Below are 22,850 nucleotides of genomic sequence, written 5' to 3'. Positions count from 1 at the left end.
TGGCGTTGCGGACAGTAGGAATGCTGTCAAAGGATAGAGCGAGATTTAGATCAGTTTCAGATATCTGTCGGGTGGAGTTTAATCCGAGCAAGTGTGAGGTGTTGCGCTTTGGGATATTGAATATGAAGTATATGGTTAACAGAAAGAGCCTTAGTAGCATTGATGTACAGGCGGATGTGGGGTCCAAGTCCATAGCTCCATGAAAGTAGCAGCAATAATAGACAGTGGTAAAGAAGGCCCACGGTATGCCTGCCCTTGGTTGTGCATTAGGTATATGAGTGAGGAAGTCATGTTGTAGCTTTATAAAACTTTGGTTAGACTATATTTGGAGTATTGTGTGCAGTTCTGTTTGTTTGTTTATTATTGTCATGTGCACCAAGATCCAGTGAAAAGTTTTTGTCCCATTACAGGAAGGATGTGGAGGGTTTAGAGAGGGTGCAGAAGAGATTTACCATTATATTGCCTGCTTAAGGTGGTATTAGGTATAAGGAGAAGTTGGACAAACTTTGATTGTTTTCTCTGGAGTTTCAGAGGCATGGTTAGGGCAGTCAGACCCCTTTTCACCCAGAGTGGAAATATCAAAGACTTGCTGTCATAACTTTGGTGAGAGGGGCAAAGCTTGAAGGAGGTGAGCTGGGCAAGTTTTTGACACAGAGGGTGGTGAGTGTGTGGAACGTTCTGTCGGGGGTGGTGGTGGAGGCTTTTTGAAAGGCTCTTGAATCGACACATGGGTGTGCAGGGAATGGAGGGATAGGGATCATATGCAAGCAGAGAAGATCACTTTAACTTGGCATCGGGTTCGCCACAGACATTGTCAGCTAAATGGTTTGTCCTTGTACTGTGAAGATAGACACAAAATGTTGGAATAATTCAATGGGACAGGCAGCATCTCTGGAGAGAAGGAATGGGTGACGTTTCAGGTCGAGACTTCTTCAGACTGATTCTGAAGAAGGGACTCGATCCGAAAAGTCACCCATTCCTTCTATCCAGAATCGGTGCCTGTGCCGCTGAGTTGCTCCAGCATTTTGTGTCTATCTTCGGTTTAAACCAACATCTGCAGTTGCTTCCCATGCACAATGTATATTATGAGTTATTTTGGCCAAGGATGCACTGGTCACAAGGTTAGTTGGTACTGGAGGTTACAAGGTTAGTTGGTACTGGAGGTTGCAAGATTAGTTGGTACTGGCGGTTACAGTTCGTTGGTACTGGAGGTTACAAGGTTATATGGTACTGGAGGTTACAACGTTTGTTGGTACTGGAGGTTACAAGGTTAGCTGGTACTGTGGATTATAGGTTAGTTGGTACTGTAAACAATCACCAGTGGAGATAGTTGGGTGACTGAATTGGTGCTAATGGTTAAGTATTAGACAATAGATTACAGAGAAGTGTGTGGAATGCTATCTCTCTGAAAACCAGCATTGGCTCATTGGGCTGAATGGCCTGTCTTTTTATATGAGGTAATATCGAATACTGATCCCTGCAGTCACAGTTGGCCATTGCGAGAAGGATCCATTTATTGCTACTCTTTGATTAACTCTCAATCCGCATGTAGATTGTGCCCAATTCCACATGATCTATCCTTGTCGATCAATCTGCCAGGGTCCTTCTCAAAAGCCCCCTGAAGGCCAAAAAATATTGCACCTACTGTCTCCCCTTCACCTAATACCTGATACACCCTGAAAGATCTTCAGTAGCTGAGTCAAACATGATTTCTCTTCCTTCTCCATGTTGACTGTTCCATTATATTAGTTTCCAAGATTCTTGCTATCACATCACTTACAGATTTCAGCATTTACCGATCTCAGACTAATCTATCTATCTGTATATAACTAAAACTCTCATCTTGTTTGTGGGTTTGTGGCTAGATTTGTTCTCGAAATACAGCCAAAACGGTACACGATAGCGCAACAATTTTAGGCCCATCCTACTCGCCATTCCCCTGCGGTCTCAATAAATCAAGTTTTGTTACTTTTCAAAAACAATTAACTTAATAAACTTTAATAGATGTGCTCCCCCCCGCCCCGCGCCTGACCTTCCTCCCTTGGTGCAGTGCGGCGACAGGGTCAAACAAGATGGCCGTCGCCGCCAACCGCTACAGCAGAGGTTTTGGGTCCACGGCTCACTCTGGCTGCAGCGCTGGCTGCACGGGGCCGAGGTGAGTGGCTCCTTCTCCCCTTTCCTGTCCCCCCTCGCCCACCCACGGCCCCGGGGGTCACTACCCGGCTGGCAACGTGTCCATGGATCGTCAGTTAGGGGAGGGTTGCCAGGCCCGCAGGAGAGGTTTGCACCCAACGGGGGTTGCCACACCCACAGGTGCGCCCGCAGGAGAGATTCCACGGCCATCTAGTAGTTCCTGTGCTCTTCCTTCTCCTCTTAATCAGATGGGTAATGGTTGCTCCCCTCCTGTCTTAACTTCAATCAGAGATTTGAGAGGTGATCTGTATAAACTGGCAACGGGCAACGGGCAACAAAGAAGTTAGAAGAACTATTTTGCTGTTTTTGGCAGTCTTAAATAAAGGTCTTAAAAAATTGGAGACGGGACATTCAGGGTGAAATCAAGGACTTTGCAGTGAAGTTGAATGTGGATCATTTTTTCCTGAAATAATAGTGATAGTGTGGCGTTAGTTAAAACATTTCAAGCTTAAGGTTGACAGATTTTTGCTATGGACACAGCATGGAGTTACAGTGCAAACAGTGGATAAGAATGAATGAAAATAACAAATGTTCATAAGGTGTGATCGTGTGGTGGAAACTTTGCCAGTAAACTTCTCTTCAATTGATCCCTCAACCAATTCAACAAAAACAAATCTACCGATCAGTTATTTAATTTCCGTGAGTGTAATCCTATTGTGCATAAATTATCTCCTCCGTTTGCCCACAAAACAAAGGCTAGACTTCAAAACGTTCCTCACTTGTAGAGAGCTCTGAGACACTGTTATATAAATGCTGCAGAGGTGACAGCTGCAGCTCAGAGAGGCCCAGCACTGAAGGCTGACTGCTCCATGAAGCTGTCTTGCTACTTCATCCATTAAGCAACCAGTTCATACTGAATCATATGTTCAACAAGTTGCATCTCTTAAAATGGGGGAGCAGGCCATATCCCAGAACAAGGTGAAATCAGGAGGAAGTTTGCCAAGACCATGAAGATGCCGACTTGGTCAGCATGGATATAGTGGGCAGAAAGGGCCTGGTTTTGTGCTGTACAACTCTGACTACATCTATATACTAAAACTCTCATTTGTTTGTTCCTGAACTACAACCAAAATGATACATGATAGCATGACAATTTTAGGCCCACCTTACTCACCGTTGTTCCTTTGGTGCTAATGGAAGAAGCTTCATTGAAATCGGTGTTATATTTTTTAAGATATTCACATTTAAAGTTTAAATGTATCTCCTAGGGAAGGAGGGGGGAGGGGGGATAAGGGGGGGAGGAGGGAAAGGGAGGGAGGAGGGGGAGAGAGGGAGGGGGAAGGAGGGTGGAGAGGGGGAGGGGCGACCGGGGAGGGGCGACCGGGGAGGGGGGGAGCAAAGGGTGCTGCGCCAATGCAGGAGTGGTTTGGGCCCAACGGGCACACTTGGTCTAGTATATTATAAAAAGGAACTGCAGATGCTGGTGCATACCTAAGATAGACACAAAATGCTTTTATCCAGAGATGCTGCCTGATCCGCTGAGTTACTCCATGTCTATTTGTGACTACAACTTTACATGTCATCTGGTCTATTCATAGACACATTGAAAAATAGGTGCAGGAGTAGGCCATTGGGCCCTTCGAGCCATCACTGCCATTCAATATGATCATGGCTGATCATCTAAAATCAGTACCCTGTTCCTGATTTTTCTCCATATCCCTTGATTCCTTTAACCCTAAGAGCTAAATCTAACTCTCTCTTGAAACTCTCTCCAATACAATAGAGAAAGCAAATTATCTAAAATGATTAAATTTGATATTGACATCTGAAGGTTGCAACAAGCCCTGATGACAATAAAAAGAACTACATGTGCTGGTAATCTAAAATAACAATGGAAAGTGCTGGAAATACTCAGGTATTTTGCAGGTCAGGCCATATCTGTGGAAAGAGAAACCAGGTCAACGTTTCAGGTCAGAAAGCTCCCTCAGAACTGAAAAGGTTTCGACCTTCAGGTTTTACCCGATCACCCCCTCCCTAGCTGCAGCTTTATCGGCTCCTTATGGTTGATCCCACGGCTGATTTCTAATTGATAACAATTCTGTTTCTTGCAGACCCTCCGTTTCTGAATGTAAACCATGGACGAGGATCAGGATGAGCCGATTAATATATCCGTAACAGTGGGAAAAGCTCAAAGGAAACGGGAAGTCGTTGCCATTTTCAGTGATGAAGGTAAATTAGAGCAATGGTCATGGTTGTACAGCATGGAAACAGGCACTGGGAGCACCACACCCCCACCAACCAGCAGCACCTGTCAGTAATTAATCCCACCTCTTAGCTCCTGCTCTCCAGAGTGAACAGACCCAGCCTCTCCGGTCTCCCCTTCCTTTGTCCCCCCTCCCTGACTTGCACATTGATATTAAACCTAAGATGATTCGATTTTTGTGGGCTAAGTATCAAGGAGTACAGATTCAAGCTAGTCTCTGGCTGCATTGTGGCTCCCAATGTAATCAAACCTAACCTGGGTTGGTATGGCCACTGAAGCTGTTACATAGAGGGCAGTGCTTGAAGCCCTGCTGTTGATTTAATCTTCACCTCAGCGAAACAATTGTAAAAGCCTCATTTCTATCCAGCTGAAAGGGTTAACGGTACCATACGGTGAATCACACCAGGAATATTCCCTGGCCCTGGGAGTGGAATGCATTTGTGTAATGTGAATTTACTAAATGTGAGTGTAACTCTGCATTTATTGATTGAAATCCAACATGAGCATTTTTAATTTGTCTGCAGTATTTACCATTGACATGGCCTTGATGCAGGACATGATCTCATTTTTGTTAGATCAGGAACAGCTTCTTCTTCTCCACTATCAGATTACTGAATGGTCCTCCCATAAGAAAATGGTGTGGTTGTACAGCATTGGAAACAGGCACAGTTACGTGGTGAATTGTAACCTAACCAGCCCTGGACTATGGTGTGTCCACGTTCTCTGTGGGGGTTAGGGGGGGAGGGAGGAAGGAAGAAGGGGGGGAAGGGGAGGTTGATGGATGGGATCCCAACCAGCATCCCGTGTGTAAAGTGAATGACATTGCCTTTTGTTAGAGTCCAGCAGTGAAGATGGTGATGACGTGGATGAGGGCGATACAGATGACGATGGAGAGGGAGCAGAAGATGATGACTTGGAGGATGACGAAGATGATGATGATGAGGAAGATGAAGATGAAGAGGAGGAGGAGGAGGAAGAGGCAGAAGGTAGAGCATTTGCTTTGCTCCTTGGCTAACTCGACCAGGTCAAATCTGTTAATGTGCTCTTATTAACTATCTGATTGTGCAGCTTTGAAGTCTATTTATAACACCATGCTTTCAAGTATATGAATGCAATTGCAAAAATTAAAATTAGCTACACTTTAGGTAAAGTACAATTTATGTTGTGTGTTGTCTAAGTATATGATGCTGTTGCAAACAAGATTTTCACTGTACTTGTGCATATGACAATGAACTCGACACATTTAAAAGATATATTTGGACAGATACATGGATAGGAAAGATGAAGAGAGATATGGGCCAAATGCAGGCAAATGGGACTTGCCCTGTATGCCAACTTGGTTGGCATGGACAAGGTGGGCTGAAGGACCATTTTCCTTTCTATACAGCTCTATGACTATCTGAGCCTGAAAGGAAGCTTAACACTAAATGCTGAAGTAACTCAGCGGGACAGGCAGCATCTCTGATTAGGAATGGGTGACGTTTTGGATTGAGACCCTTCTTCAGACAGTCTCAGGGGAGAGGGAGACACAGAGATAAGGCAGGGTAAAGTATGAAAACAAGACATCAAAAGAGATGCAGCTCAAGGAGAATGTAGACTAAATCATTGTTAGCTACAGTGCCCTCCGTAATGTTTGGGACAAAGACCCATTATTTATTTATTTGCCTCTACTCCACAATTTGAGATTTGTAGTAGAAAAAATCACGTGGTTAAAGTGCAGATTGTTAAATTTTAATAAAGGCCATTTTTATACGTTTTGGTTTCACCATGTAGAAATTACAGTAATGTTTATACATAGTCCCCCCATTTCAGGGCACCATGATGTTTGGGACACAGCAATGTCATGTAAATGAAAGTAGTCATGTTTAGTATTTTGATGCATATCCTTTGCATGCAATGATTGCTTGAATCCTGCGATTCATGGACATCTCCTGTTGCTGGGTGTCTTCTCTGGTGATGCTCTGCCAGGTCTGTACTGCAGCCATCTTTAGCTTTTTGCTTGTTTTAGGGGCTAGTCCTCTTCAGTTTTCTCTTCAGTATATAAAAGGCATGCTCAATTGGGTTCAGATCGGGTGATTAACTTGGCCACTCAAGAATTGACCATTTTTTAGCTTTGAAAAACTCCTTTGTTGCTTTAACAGTATGTTTGGGATCATTGTCTTGCTGTAGAATTAACCGCTGGCCAATGAGTTTTGAGGCCTTTGTTTGAACAAGCATATAGGATGTGTCTATACACTTCATAATTCATTATGCTACTACCATCAGCAGTTGTATCATCAATGACGATAAGTGAGCCAGTACCTTCAGCAGCCATACATTCCCAGGCCATAACACCCCCACTACTGTGTATCCGAGATGAGGTGGTATGCTTTGGATCTTGGGCAGTTCCTTCTCTCCTCCATACTTTGCTTTTGCCATCACTCTGATATAAGTTAATCTTTGTCTCATCTGTCCACAAGACCCTTTTTCCAGAACTGTGGTTGCTCTTTTAAGTACTTCTTGGCAAACTGTATTCTTGGCCATCCTATTTTTGTGGCTAACAAGTGGTTTGCATCTTGCTGTGTATTTCTGTTCATGAAGTCTTCTGCGGACAGAGGTCATTGACAAATCCACACCTGACTCCTGAAGAGTGTTTCTGATCTGTCGGACAGGTGATTGGGGATTTTTCTTCATTATAGGAGAATTCTTCTGTCATCAGCTGTGGAGGTCTTCCTTGGCCTGCCAGTCACTTTGCGATTAGTAAGCTCACCAGTGCTCTCTTTCTTCTTCATGATGTTCCAAACAGTTGATATTGGTACGCCTAAGGTTTGGCTGATGTCTCTATAACAGTTTTATTCTTGTTTCACAGTCTCATAATGGCTTCTTTGACTTTCATTGACCCAACTTTGGTCCTCATGTTGATAAACAGCAGTAAAAGTTTCCAAAGGTGATGGAAAGACTGGAGGAAAGACTAGGTGCTGAGAGCTCTCTTACCTGCATTAAGGAGGCATTTAAACACACCTGAGGAATTACAAACACCTGTGAAGCCATGTGTCCCAAACATTATGGTGCCCTGAAATGAGGGGACGATGTATAAACACAGCTGTAATTTCCACATGGTGGAACCAAAATGTATAAAAATACCCTTTAATAAAATCTGACAATGTGCACTTTAACCACATGTGATTTTTTTTCTATTACAAATCTCAAATTGTGAAGTACAGAGGCAAATAAATAAATGATGGGTTTCTGTCCCAAACATTGGAGGGCACTGGTGGAAAAGCAGACAATGAAGCATACAGCGATTGTGTTTACAGGTTCAGTCAGACTGGTCGGAGAACTAGGAATGAGGAGGGATGGAGAGAGAGGGAAAGCAAGGGTTACTTGAAGTTCGAAAAGTCAATGTTAATACCGCTGGGGTGTAAGCTGCCAAAGCGAAATATGAGGTGCTGTTCCTCTAATTTGCGCTGGGCCTCACTCTGACAGTGGAGGAGGCCCAGGACAGAAATGTCAGTGTGCGAATGGGGGGGGGAGTTATAGTGTTTTCAACCAGGAGATCGGGTAGGTTTAGGCGGACTGAGCAGATGTGTTCAGCGAAACGATCGCCGAGCCTGCGCTTGGGCTCACCGATATTTTGGAGTCCACACCTGGAACAGCGGATACAGTAGATGAGGTTGGAGGAGGTGCAGGTGAACCTCTGCCTCACCTGAAAAGACTGTTGGGGTCCTTGGACGGAGTTGAGGGAGGAGGTATAGGAGTTGCATCTCCTGCGGTTGCTGGGGAAAGTACCTGGGGAGGGGGTGATTTCGGTGGGAAGGGGTGAGTTAACCAGGGAGTTGCGGAGGGAACTGTCTCTGGAAGGCGGTAAGGGGTGGAGATGGGAAGATGTGGCTAGTGGCGGGATCCCGTTAGAGGTGGCGAAAATGTCGAAGGATTATGTGTTGTGTGCGGCAGTTGATGGTGTGAAAGGTAAGGACCAGGGCAACTCAGTCCCTGTTGCGACTAGGGGGAGGGGGAGCAAGGGAGGAGCTGTGTGGTACCGAGGAGACACGAGTGAGGGCCTCATCTATAACGGGAGAGATTCCCTAATGAATGAGGACAATTCAGATGTCCTGGTATGGAACACCTCATCTTGGGCGCAGATGCGGCGTAGACAGAGGAATTGGGAGTAGGGGATAGAGTCTTTGCAGGAGCCAGGGAGAGAAGAAGTGCAGTCTAGATCGTTGAGGGAGTTGGTTGGAAACTTGTTCTTGTGTGGGGAGGAACTGCAGATGCAAATTTAAACCGGATAGACACAAAAAGCTGGAGTAACTCAGCGGGTCAGGCAGCATCTCTGCAGAAAAGGAATAGGTGATGTTTCGGGTCGAGACCAATCTTCAAAAGGGTCCCTATTCCCATTCCTTTTCTGTGACCCGCTGAGTTACACCAGCTTTTTATGTCTTATATCTCCGGGAGTTTGTTCTTGCCCTGATGCACCTCTAGGGGGTAGTCTGGTACCGTAATTGTGAATCTGAAAGCCCATTTGGCCAATTTAACTGAACCTGATCCTGCTCTGATTGTGCCTGTTCCTGGTAGCTCCAGTCACGAGCGGAGTTCCACTGGGGCCGCTGCTCTTCACGTTGTATATTAATGATTTGGACCGGGGGATTGAAGGCTTTGTGGCCAAGTTTGCGGATGATATGAGAATAGGTGGAAGGGCCAGTAGAGTAGAGAAAGCAGGGACACTGCAGAAGGACTTGGACAGGTTGGGAGAGTGGGCAGAGATGTGGCAGATGGAATATGGTATAGCAAACTGTGGAGTCATGTAATTTGGTAGAAGGAATAAAGGCGTAGACTACTTTCAAAATGGGGAGATAATCCAGAAATCGGAGGTGCAAAGGGACTTAGGAGTGGTGGTGCAAGATTCCCTAGAAGTTAATCTGCAAGTCGAATCGGTAGGAAATAAAGCAAACTCAATGCTAGCTTTTATTTCAAGAGGACTTGTATACAAAAACAGGGATGTTAATGCTGAGGCTGTCTAAGGCGCTGGAAGGGCTGCATTTGGAATATTGTGAGCAATTTTGGGCACCATATCCAAGGAAGGACATACTGGCTCTGGAGAGGGTCCAGAGGAAGTTTACAAGAAAGAACCCAGGAATGAGTAGGTTAACCCATGATGAACGTTTGTCGGCAACAGGAAGGCAGATTATTATCTGAATGGTGTCAGGTTAGGAAAAGGGAAAGTACAACGAGATCTGGGTGTCCTAGTACATCAGTGATTGAAAGTAAGCATGCAGGTACAACAGGCAGTGAAGAAAGCTAATGGCATGTTGGCCTTCATAACGAGAGGAGTTGAGTACAGGAGCAAGGAGGTCTTACTGCAGTTGTACAGGGCCCTAGTGAGACTACACCTGGAATATTGTGTGCAGTTTTGGTCTCCTAATTTGCGGAAGGACATTCTTGTTATTGAGGGGGTGCAGCGTAGGTTCACAAGGTTAATTCCCGGGATGGCAGGACTGTCATATGATGAAAGAATGGAGCGACTGGGCTTGTATTCACTGGAATTTAGAAGGATGAGAGGGGATCTTATAGAAACATAAAATTATTAAGGGATTGGACACGCTAGATGCAGGAAACATGTTCCCGATGTTGGGAGAGTCCAGAACCAGGGGCTACAGTTTAAAAATAAGGGGTAGGCCATTTAGAACTGAGATGAGGAAAAACTTTTTCACACAGGGTTCTGAATTTGTGGAATTCTCTGCCTCAGAAGGCAGTGGAGGCCGATTCACTGGATGCATTCAAAAGAGAGTTAGATAGAGCTCTTAGGGCTAGCGGAATCAAGGGGTATGGGGAGAAGGCAGGTACGGAGTGCTGATTGTGAATGATCAGCCATGATCACATTGAATGGCGGTGCTGACTCGAAGGGCTGAATGGCCTACTCCTGCATCTATTGTCTATGTACTCGCTGGAGTTTAGAAGAATGAGGGGGGACCTAATTGAAACATACAGAATAGTGAAAGACTTGGATAGAGTGGACGTGGATGTTTCCACTAGTGGGAGAGTCTAGAACTAGAGGTCATCGCCTCAGAATTAAAGGATGGTCTTTTAGGGCACAATGCAATATCAGGCCTGAGAGACCAGGAACAAACCAACCATAATGTAATGCCCCATATTATTGCAGCTCTGTTGCTACTTTGCTACCAACCAGGACAGTAAGCACTCTGCTGGCCATGGGGTGGTGTCCCGACCTTCCTTAACACTGGGACAGTGACTGACCGTCTGAAAACGGATGCTGTCATGATGGAACCATGTGCTGACATATGATTCTGCCTAGGCACTTATTTCCATGAAATGCATAGAAGTGTTAAAATTAAAGGATATTCTTTCAGGAAGGAGATAAGGAATTTGTTTAGTTAGAGGGTGATGAATCTGTGGAATTCTTTGCCATAGAAGGCTGTGGAAGCAAGTCAGTGGATATTTTTAAGGCAGAGATAGATTCTTGATTAATACAGGTGTCAGAGGTTATGGGGTTAGGAGGGAGATATAGATCAGCCATGATTGAATGGCAGTAGACATGATGGGCCGAATGGCATAATTCTACTCCTATCACTTATGACCTAGGATAGCTGCTGCTGGCTGATAGCAGACTTGGGCCTCTGCCCAGTGCCTTTATCACTTTCCTCCAAGGCTGGCAGATGTGTGGTCACTGACATTGCATGGGATAGTTGGTATGAATCAGCTCATTTGTACAAATTTGACTGTAGGTTAAAAATGTGCCGGAGCACAGGAGTCGACGACCAGGGCAGGCTGTGTCAGGCACGATAGGCTGCTGTGGTTAGATCTCATGCAATCCAGGGACAGCTAGCTGACTGACTGGAGAACTGGCTTCATGATAGGAAGTCGAGGATGGTGGTGGAAGGTTGTTTTTCAGGCTGGGGACTGTGGTTAGTGGTGTACCTCAGTGATCAGTGCTGTTTGTCAACTGTTTGTCAACTCTACCAGCAATTTGAATTATTATTCACAAAATGCTGGAGTAACTCAGCAGGTCAGGCAGCATCTCGGTATGATTCTTCAAGGTATGATTAGTAAGTTTGCAGAATACAATAAAGTAGGTGATATTGTAGACAGTGATGGCGATCATCAAGAAATACAGCAGGATCTTGATAAGCTGGCTAGGTGGATTGAGGAATAGCAAAATGGACTTTAATTTGGATAAGTGGGAGGGTTGTATTTTGGGAAACCAAACCAGGTGCTGGGAACATGAAAGAGCAGAGCATTGTGGAACAGAGCATTATAGAACTACTTTGAATTGCTGGTGATTTCCCAAAGCCGAGAGTTCAGTGCCAGGGACAGACGTCCCACATTTCCCCATTTAACAATTGTTTTAATTGGAAATGTGCTTCTTTGATGTTTTTCAATGTTTCCATATCAGATATTCACAAATATTTGTGTCAATTGGAGACACAAGAGTCTGCAGATGATGGAACTCAAACTGACCAACAATTTAGATAGCCAGGTATGGGGGTTGTCCAGCTTGATCAGGCTAGCTTGTCACTGGTGCTGTTTACAATGTGAAACTCTGTTGTACACAGTGCCCTGGTAACCAGCTCACAACCAGCTTCAGTGATGAAGTAGCTGCTTGAAGATCATCTGGAGTTAAGTGCATATTTACCAGGAAAGAGTTATAACCTGCTAGCTGCTTGGTATCAGTGTAGGTTGGAATAACATTACTGTGTAGCACCATGGCAATTGGTTTTACTATGTTAAAGATGCCTTCTAAATGCAGGCGATTGTTATTGCGCTGTCACTGTTGTGCTCCATTGTGATTCAAAGTAGATTAATAGAAATTTTGTTAATCAGGTCAAACCAAGTTGAATTTATTGTCACATGTGCAAGTGCAGTGAGGTACAGGAATCATAACATTTTTGCTTGCAGAAGCATTACAGGAACACAAACATTATACAAGACAGTGGGGAAAAAAGACAAGACATTAGTGCACAACACAGTGAGAAACAAGTGCATGGTCGTGCCTGAGGTGGCCCAGAGTGTTGCTGAGGTAGGATTAGGTGTGTGCAGGTCAGTTCCAAAACTGTATGAAAGTAGCCGTTCCTGAACCTGGTGGTGTAGGACTTCAGTTTCTATATCTCCTGCCTCAGGGTAACAGTGGGAAGTACGGCCTGGATGGTGGGGATCCTTGATGATGGATGCTGTGTCTTCTTGAGGCAGCGCCTGGTGTAGACGCTTTCAATGGTGGAGAGGTCTGTGCCCGTGATGGAATGGGCTGAGACTACCACTATCTGCAGCCTCTTGCACTCCTGTGCGTTAGAATTGCCGTACCAGGCTGTGATGTACCGGTCAAGATACCTTCCAATGGTATCTTGTGTAGAATGTTGTTCAAGTATTCGGTGACAGGTCAAAACACTTTAAATCTAACAAATAAAGTAGAGGCGCTGGTGCACCACCTTTGTGATTAGATCTCTGCTGGGCCCAGGACAGGCCATCTGAGATGTAAACACCCAGGAATTTTAAGCTGCTGACACTCTCCACTGCCGAGCCACAATGAAAACTGGGTGTGGGATCCTCACTTCCACTTGAGTTGCCATTAAGCGAGAAGTGGTTGTTGCAGCATCATCAGCCAGGTGTGCTGCCTCAATCCTGCATGCTAACTCACCGCCCATCCTTTAGCCAACAGCAGTGGTGTTGTTGGCTAATTAATAAATTTAATTTTGTAAAAACCTCTTTTCTTTTCGTGACTGTGTAGATGGCAATGAGGCTGAAGGTGGTGCTGAAGGAGTTGCCAATGAGAAGCTGGGCTCTGGGGAAAAGTGGGCCAGCAGCTCCGATGAAGAGGGAGAGAATTGCCCAATCTGTCTGAATGTCTTCCGGGATCAGGCCATCGGGACTCCAGAGAACTGCTTGCATTACTTCTGCCTTGACTGCATCCTTGAATGGGCAAAGGTGAGTGTCTGAGCCACACAACGTTGTCTGTGGAACTGTTGTTAACTTTATGATGCTACAGACATGCTTAATTATTGACAGACATCTGCTGCATCCAGCCCATTCCACACATCTGCAGTGTATACTGTAGTGTATACTGTTTGCAGCGTATACTGTGTATAGCGTATACTGTGTAGCGTATACTGTGTAGCGTACACTAGCGTATACTGTGTGGTGTATACCGTGTGTAGTGTATACTGTGTAGCATATACTGTTTAGTGTATAGTGTGTGTAGTGTATACTGTGTGTAGAGTATACTGTGTGTAGAGTATACTGTGTAATGTATACTGTGTGTAGTGTATACTGTGTTTAGAGTATACTGTGTGTAGCGTATACTGTGTGTAGCGTATACTGTAGCGTATACTGTGTAGCGTATACTGTAGCGTATACTGTGTAACGTATACTGTGTAGCGTATACTGTGTAGCGTATACTGTGTAGCGTATACTGTGTAGCGTATACTGTGTAGCGTATACTGTGTGTAGCGTATACTGTGTGTAGCGTATACTGTGTAGCGTATACTGTGTAGCGTATACTGTGTAGCGTATACTGTGTAGCGTATACTGTGTGCAGCGTATACTGTGTGCAGCGTATACTGTGTGCAGCGTATACTGTGTGCAGCGTATACTGTGTGCAGCGTATACTGTGTGCAGCGTATACTGTGTGCAGCGTATACTGTGTGCAGCGTATACTGTGTGCAGCGTATACTGTGTGCAGCGTATACTGTGTGCAGCGTATACTGTGTGCAGCGTATACTGTGTGCAGCGTATACTGTGTGCAGCGTATACTGTGTGCAGCGTATACTGTGTGCAGCGTATACTGTGTGCAGCGTATACTGTGTGCAGCGTATACTGTGTGCAGCGTATACTGTGTGCAGCGTATACTGTGTGCAGCGTATACTGTGTGCAGCGTATACTGTGTGCAGCGTATACTGTGTGCAGCGTATACTGTGTGCAGCGTATACTGTGTGCAGCGTATACTGTGTGCAGAGTATACTGTGTGTAGAGTATACTGTGTGTAGAGTATACTGTGTGTAGAGTATACTGTGTGTAGAGTATACTGTGTGTAGAGTATACTGTGTGTAGTGTATACTGTGTGTAAAGTATACTGTGTAGTGTATACTGTGTAGTGTATGCCGTGTGTAGAGTATGCCGTGTGTAGAGTATGCCGTGTGTAGAGTATACCGTGTGTAGAGTATACCGTGTGTAGAGTATACCGTGTGTAGCCTATACCGTGTGCAGCCGATACCGTGTGCAGCGTATACCGTGTGCAGCGTATACCGTGTGCAGCGTATAATGTGTGTAGCGTATACTGTAGTGTATACTGTGTGTAGTGTACACTGGCGTATACTGTGTATAGCGTATACTGTGTAGCGCATACTGTGCTACTGTGTAGTGTATCTGCAGTGTTTAGTGTAGTGTATACTGTGTGTAGTATACTGTGCAGTGTATACTGTGTTGTGTATACTGTGTGTAGTGTATACTGCATAGTGTATACTGTGTATTGTATACTGTGTGTAGTTTATACTCTAGTGTATATCTGCAGTGTATACTGTGTGTTGTGTGGACTCTGTGTAGTGTATACTGTGTAGTTTATACTGTGTAGCCTATACTGTGTGTAGCGTATACAGTGTATACTGTGTGTAGTGTATATCTGCAGTGTATACTCCTCATGTATTGCAATGTATACTCTCCACAGCCCAGTGAGGCCATGAATCTCCTTGGATCAGGGAAAATGAATATCCAGATTAGCGGGGGGGGTTCGGGGTGATTAAAACCTGGACATTTCCCTCTCCTTTTAAATGATTAGAGCAGGCCTAGGAGGTTATAATTGCTGAATCTCCCAGCGATTTGAGGAGGTGACATTTAGTCAACCAGAAACTGCTTCAGCCATGAGTGGAATTAGATCAGTGACTGAACCCTGGAACGTGGAGGCAGATACGATAGTGTCATTTAAGAGGCTGTTGGATAGGCACATGGACATGCAGGGATGAGGAGATTAGTTTAACCTGGCATCATGTCAATACCCTCTCACCTTAAAGCTATGTCCTAAGGTGGCATAAATGTCTTTGACATTTCCACCCTGGGAGATAGTTCTGAATGTCTCCCCTATCTGTATGCTTGGCATAATTTTATATACTTCTATCAGGTCTCCCCTCAGTCTCTGACATTCCAGAGCAAACAATCCAAGTTTGTTCAACCTCACCTTGTAGCTAGTCCCCTCTAATCCAAGCAATAGTCTGGTAAAACTTTTCTGCACCCTCTCCAAAGCCTTCAGATCCTTCATGTAATGGGATGATCATCACTGCACACAATGCTCTAAATGTGGCCTTACCGAAGCCCTCTGAAGCTGTAACTTACACTCAATGCCCCTACTGATGAAGGCAAGCACCACTGCCTGCTCTAGAGAGATTAGGATGTGCAATGCCTTTCTTTGCTCAGTTACCCACATCCCATCCACCTCAGGGAAGATTGTGTCTGGAATGAGCTGCAAGAGGAAGCTATTGAAGCAGATACAATTAACTACTTTGGAACAGGTTTATAGGAAAGGTTTAGAAGGATATGGGTCAAATACAGGCAGATATTACAAGCCCAGGGTGGCACTTTGGGCCGGCATAAGCAAGCTAGGCTGACGGGATGTAAAGTAATCTACAGTGTAACAACACCAATATATTTGTGCTCAAGTGTGTGGGTGTTTGTACAATCACCAAGACTATTCTGTTGCGTGTAAAGAGCTTAGGGACCTCCTGAGGAGGTGAAAGTTGCTGTTGAAATGCTTGCTCCCAGACATAGAAGCACAGGTATCAGCGAGCAGTTCCTTGCATGCACCTTCCACGTGGAACAAGTCATAAAATTACAAAGCAAATTGATTAATGTCACCTTTACCAAGTAAAAGGAAATGTCCTGATGGGGTTTTTCAATCTATCTCTCCAACAGAATGCCAATTCATGTCCTGTGGATCGAATCACTTTCAAGCACATCTGTGTTCGTACACATTTTGGAGGGACAGTTTTAAAGAAGGTGAGTTGGTATGCTAATTGTTTATTGCATAAATGGAGAAGCTATTTCTATTTTTCCTCATTCAGTTCTGATTGGTAAACATTCTGTTTGTCATGGTGGTGTTGGGAACTTTGCGCACGTGTGTGAATCTTGGTACCAGTCAGGAGAGGCTGGTAGGTGATCCTGTCCTAACCAGGCATGCACATGTAAGCAGCCCTGGCTAACACTAGTTTAGCATTCTGTCGTTGATGTAATAGAATGTTATTTTACTTGTACAAATGAATGTGATGCACCTCCCTGCACTGTGACTTGCTTCACAACCTCACCCCTTTGAGAGCTGACATGTGCAGCAAATAAGTTTAGTTTAATTTTGTTTAGAGATGCAGCGCGGAAACAGGCCCTTCGGCCGACCAGCGATCCCCGCACACTAACACTGCCCTACACACACTAGGGATTATTTTTACATTTACCAAAACAATTAACCTGCAAACCTGTACGTCTTTGAAGTGCGGGAGGAAGCCGATGATCTCGGAGAAAACTCATGCAGGCCAAGTATGAACTCCGCACAGACAGCACCCGTAGTCAGGATCGAACCCGGGTCTCCAACGCTGCAAGCGCTGTAAGGCAGCAACTCTACCGCTGCGCCACCGTGCCGCCCTTGAGGTATGATAAGTTTGTCAGACATATGATTACTAAGACCTTAAATTTCTTTTGAAGCTTCCAGTACTAAACCCTAACAAAGACAATGAAGAGGGGCAAGAGGACGTGACAAACTGTGAGGTGTGTGGACGGAGTGACCGGGAAGATAGCCTTCTCCTCTGTGATGGTTGTGATGCGGGGTATGTAACCAGCTGGATGTGGCGCTAATCTAAAGCTATGTGGAGACGTAGGCAATTGCTTTAATTACTCTGCCGATCTGATGTCAATTGTTTATCCAAAGTTCAGCACTGTTGGAGAGCAGTTTTTTAGTTAATAGTCCCTGGGAACCATTTCCCTCACTGTTTTCTGATCCTTTGGCCTATCTGAGGACGGCATCACTTCTGCCTCAAGTAGTGAATGTGTTTTATAGGGCAATTGCCTACGTTCTTGCTTATAATTCACTGCAGAAATAATAGGCTTCAGACACAGTTGCCATTGATGTTGAAACAAGGAACTGCAGGTGCTGGTTTACAAAAATAGCTGGAGTAAAAAAGTGCTGGAGTAATTCAGCAGGTCAGGCAGCATCTCTGGAGAACATGGATCAGCGACATTTTGGGTCGGAACCCTTCTTCAACCAGATGTGGGGGGCAGGGGGGAGGAGAAAGCTGGAAGAGAGGAGGGACAGGACGAAGTTTAGCAGATAATAGGTGCACAGCGGTGAGGGGGGAGGGAGGGGTTGATAGGCAGATAGTTAGGACAAAGGTCAATGATGAAAGATAGAAAGTGTGAGACAAAATGATTGAAGAGTTGTGAATTGTGAAGCTAGAGGAAGGAATGTTGGTGGAAGGGGAGGGGGAAATAGGTGCCTGTGCAGCGGGGGAACGGGGGGGGGGGGGGTGGTGGTGTGGAGGAGAAAGGTAAAGGGGAGGAGGGCTTGTAGTTCACTAAAATTGGAGAATTCAGTGTTCATGCCTTTGGGTTGTAAACTACGCACACCAAATATGAGATGCTGATCCTCCAGTTTGTGTATGGCCTCCCTCTGGCAATGGAGGAAGCCCAGGACAGAATGGTCGGTATGAGGAAACAAGGAACTGCAGATGTTGGTTTACAAAAAAGACAATGTGCTGGAGTAACTTAGCAGGTCAGGTTACCAAATACGTCACCCATCCGTGTTCACCAGGGATGCTGCCTGACCCAAGGGCAATAATGGGAAGGGGAGTTAAACTGGTTTGCATCCAGGAGATCCAGTTGGCCATGGCTGACCGAGAGTAAGTGTTTGGCAAAATGTTGGCCGAATTTACGATAGGTCTCACCGATGTATTGGAGACCACATCAGGAACACCGGGTGTAGTAGATGCGGTTAGTGTAGGTGAATGTGAACCTCTGTCTCACCTGGAAGGACTGTTGGGTCCTTGGATGGAGGTGAGGGAGGGACAGGTGTTATATCTCCTGTAGTTGCAGGAGAAAGTACCTGGGGAGGGGGTGATTTGGGTGGGAAGGGATGAGAGAACCAAGGAGGGAGTGGTCTCTGCAGAAGACAGAAAGGGGTGGAGATGGGAAGATGCGACTGGTGGTGGAAACAGGTTGGAGATGACAAATATGTCAGAGGATGATGTGGAGACTGGTGGGGTGAAATGTGAGCACCAGGGGGGAACTCTGTCCTTGTTCAGTCTGGGTAGAGGGGGAGTGAGAGAAGAACTGCGGGACACAGAGGAGACGCGGGTGAGGGATCCATCTATGACAACCGGGAGGTGGGGAAGACACATTTACGAAAGAAAGAGGACATCTCGGATGTCCTGGAATGGAGAGCCTAATCTTGGGAGCAGATGCAGCGGAGACAAAGGAGTTGAGAGTAGAGGATAGCGCCTTTGCAACAGGCAGGGTGGGAAGAATTGTGGTCCAGATAACTGTGCGAGTTGGTAGTTTTGGAATAGACATCAATTGAAAGTCTGTCCCCTGTGATGGAGACAGAGATCAAGAAAGAAAGGGAGAGAGATGTCAGAGATAATCAATTTCACCTGGATTTAGTAGCGAGATTATTGAAATCAACAAGTTCAGCACTGGTGCAGGAGGCAGCCCCAATGCAGTCATCGATGTAGCAGAGAAAGATTGGGGGATCGTGTCAGTGTACACCTGGAACTGGGACTCTTCAATGTGAGTAGGCATAGTGTGGCCCATGCGAGTGCCCATGGCTATACCTTTAACTTGGAGAAGGTGAGGTGGAAACAATGGGTCTACCGGGGCAGTCCTGTTTGTGGATGTCGGGAAAGAGATAGAAGTGGGCAGTGCAGGGTTGGAGAACAATAAAATTGGACACTGTGGAGCACAGAAGGATTACTCCCCACGGTCACCTATCCATGTTCTCCAGAGATGCTGCCTGACCCGCTGAGTTACTCCAGCACTCTGTGAAATGTACCTGTCCATGTTCTCCAGAGATGCTGCCTGACTCGCTGCGTTACTCCAGCACTCTGTGAAACGTCACCTATCTGTATTCTCCAGGGATGCTGCCCAATCCGCTGAGTTACTCTAGGATTTTGTGTCTTTTTAATATTTGATGTTCCCAAAATATTAAATGATAACTATTATTTGACAATAATTACATACATGTAACTGCAACATTACCTGATCGTTCATATTTCAGCTCTGAAGGTCAAGGTTTATAGTTTATTTATACACTTTGGGATAAGAGGCCCCACTATCCCTGTTATACCTTAACCCTGACTGTCCACTCCCCGAGAGTCTGCAGGTTCCTTCATCAGTTGGCTGTTTCTCTTACGGATAATGACATTATTCACTATAATAATTAATCAAAACACATTGTAGCTTTCAGTGGAGTATTGGTGGTATCAGCAGTAAATCTGCATGTGGGCTCCAACATCGAAGTACTCACTCTGTAAAGTAGTATTTGAAGCACAATCTATGAACTCTCCGACTAACATTATCGCGACACAAAGGACTGCAGATCCTGGGATTTGGAGCAAACATCAAACTGCTGGAAGATCCCAATGGATCAACATCTGAAGGGAAATGGACAGTCGGCATTTTGGGTCTGGACTCTGATTCCAGATGAAAGGTCTTGAGTGAAATATTGACTGTCTATTTGATAAAGAGGGAAGAGGAGGAATCTGTCCATCTCCCACCACGGATGTTGCCTGAGCTGCTGAGTTCCTCCAGCAGGGTTTTGCTCATCATGCTACCCGAGTGCACCAGGGGATACAATGAGAAGGGAGGAAGGGGTGGAAACAATGCTGTTGCAGCCTGACCCTGCAGTGTTGCATGGGGCACCGTGCAGACCCTGCGCCGTTGCATGGAGCACACATACAGACAGATTACATAGTTCTCTGTTTACAATGCTGACATCAGACTTGATTTTACGTCATTACAGCAAGAAGGGAAGTTTTATGTCTGAGTTCTGCATGCACAAGCAATTTCTAATGGGTGATTGGTTGTCAGCCACTGTTACACAAAGCATATTGAGGTCAGTGCAGTGTGGGTTTGTGGTGGGGTGGGAGTGATTAGTACAAGTCTCCTCTCATGTCTCCTTTCATTTTAAACATTGCACTCTGTCCTGTATACATTTCCATTATAAATTTGTCTGGCCACATTTACACGGGAAGCTGTCATGTAAACTGGTCGTGCTGTAACTACTCTATGATGGTCACAGTGGGGTGGTTATGGTGGGGAGAAGAGTAATGGCAACCTGATCTGTTTACGTAGGCATCTTGGAGTCTAGTGTGACTTGCTTCTATCAGTTCTGAGCTGACCGATGAGGTCAATGTGAAGTCCACAGGTTGCCCCAGTGATAGTGCTTGATGGGGAAGGAGTGTTGGGGAAACTGAGTGCTCATTCTACTGTTTGTACTTCCCCCTCTGTGTGCTCCCATTGTCGAGACTTGTTGGGGCTCAGAACCCCCTGGATGCTCCTCCCGTACCCCTTGGCCAGAGGGTCCAATGAGTTGGTGCGGACATAATCCTTTTTGAAGAAGCCTTTGAGAAACATCCTTAAAGTGGAGCATTTTTGACACAGCAGAACAGAACAGAGTACTTGTTTTGGTTGTTGGATTTCAAGCAGGCTGACTACCTGGCTCATCAGAGCAGGTTCAGCATGGTCAATGTTTCAGTCCTGGGGCTGTTTGCTGCAAGAGTGCACTGATGCTGTCACTGTGGATGGAGTTGGAGGATGGAGCAGGAAGCATTGACGTCTGTATTGTAGGTTGTCCCTGTCCCTGAGATAGACAGGGGGTGGATCAATGCTACTTCACGAGCTTTGTGCCAGGTGTGAGGATTAAATCATGAAACACGCTTTTCCTCAGTTAGCTTTAGGCAGTGCTGGCACACTGGAACGAGTGTTGTCTGCATACGATGCTGGCTTTAGTTTGAGAGAGTTTTCCATCCTCCCTTGGTTGATGGAGTCAAAGACTTGGTGAACTTAAGAAAGATCTGTTCCCTGTATTCACTTTGGAATTATTGTAAACGTAAAGGTCAATCAGAGGAACCTCTATGGACAGAGGATCTCTGCAACCACTGGGAGGAGGAGGCAGTTAAGGACATTTGCTGGGACTTTCCCTCTGTATTTACTCCATTTGGAGCACCTCCATTCTTGAAGAAGTTGCCTGGAATTTTCTTCTCTTCCCGCAAAGGCCATTATAAAACAGGACGTGGGAATTAACAAAGAACATGGAACAGTGCAGCCGTTCTGCCCCAATGTCCATGCTGAATATGATGCCGTCCCTCCATTCCCCCCCATATTCATGTGTCCATCTAAAAGCCTCTTAGTCGCCATTATCATATCTGCCTCCACCACCCCTGGCAGCATGTTCCAGGCACCCGCCACTCTAAACAAATTGCCCTGCATATTTCCTTTAGACTTTCGTCCTCTGACGTTAAAACGTCTTTTAGGAAGGAGATGAGGAGGAATTTATTTCGTCAGAGGGTGATGAATCTGTGCAATTCTTTGCCACAGAAGGCTGTGGAGGCAAAGTCAGTGGATATATTTAAGGCAGAGATAGATAGATTCTTGATTTGTACAGGTGTCAGAGGTTATGTGGAGAAGGCAGGAGAATGGGGTTAGGAGGGAAAGATAGATCTGCCATGATTGAATGGCAGATTAGACTTGATGGGCCGAATGGCCTAATTGTGCTCCTATCACCTATGACCTTATGAAAATTATGCCCTCTGGTCTTTGACATTTCAACCCTGGGGAAAATGATTCGGACTCTATCTATGCCTTTTATATACTTCTATCAGATCTCCTCTCAATGTCCTATGTTCAAGAGAAAACAATCCAAGTGTGTCCAACCTCTCCTTATAGCTAATACTCTCTAATCCAGGCAGCTTTCTTGTAAAGAAGTAAAATTAGTAAAGGAAAAGCTGAGAGGACTTGCATGCAGGTGCTTGGTTTAGGATCTAGATTGATGTTAGCGGGTGTTGGTCAACTTTAGTGGGGTGCTGTGCATGCTCTATCACAGCAGCGACGGTTCAGGACAGATGCCTTTAAGCTGGGAAGTGTGCAGAGGAGATTTACAAGGATGTTGCCAGGACCTGAGGCCTGAGCTACAGGGAGAGGCTGGACGTGATGGGACTTATTGCTTGGTGCCCAGAAGGATGAGGGGTGATCTTAAAGAGGTGAATCAGATCATGAGGGGAATAGATATGATGAATGCACAGAGCCTTTTACCAGGGTAGAGAAGTCAAGAACTATAGATTTATGGTGAGAGGGAAAAGATTTAATAGGAATCTGAGAGACACAGAGGGTATATGGAACGAGCTGCCAGTTGAAGTAATTGTGACAGGTACAATAACAAACACAGCATTTGAAAGTCTTTTGGACAGGTACATAAATAGTCATGAGTCAAAACGTTTAG

At 45.3% G+C, this 22,850-nt stretch overlaps 1 protein-coding gene across 2 annotated transcripts in view; it reads left to right on the top strand.

The window, feature by feature from the left end:
- Window positions 1-22,850, top strand: part of phrf1 (PHD and ring finger domains 1) — a 62,088-nt gene that overhangs the window by 1,786 nt on the left and 37,452 nt on the right. For both annotated transcript variants that reach the window (XM_078415459.1, XM_078415460.1), the window contains exons 2-6: window positions 4,245-4,362; window positions 5,233-5,382; window positions 13,116-13,312; window positions 16,286-16,369; window positions 17,066-17,187. In XM_078415459.1, the coding sequence (XP_078271585.1) occupies window positions 4,269-4,362; window positions 5,233-5,382; window positions 13,116-13,312; window positions 16,286-16,369; window positions 17,066-17,187 (647 nt within the window). In that variant the 5' untranslated portion in view covers window positions 4,245-4,268. The remainder of the gene's footprint in view (window positions 1-4,244; window positions 4,363-5,232; window positions 5,383-13,115; window positions 13,313-16,285; window positions 16,370-17,065; window positions 17,188-22,850) is intronic.

This window comes from Rhinoraja longicauda, chromosome 18, assembly GCF_053455715.1.
Source record: "Rhinoraja longicauda isolate Sanriku21f chromosome 18, sRhiLon1.1, whole genome shotgun sequence".
In the NCBI taxonomy this organism is placed as follows: Eukaryota; Metazoa; Chordata; class Chondrichthyes; order Rajiformes; family Arhynchobatidae; genus Rhinoraja; species Rhinoraja longicauda.
This window is presented reverse-complemented; position numbering and strand designations above follow the sequence as displayed.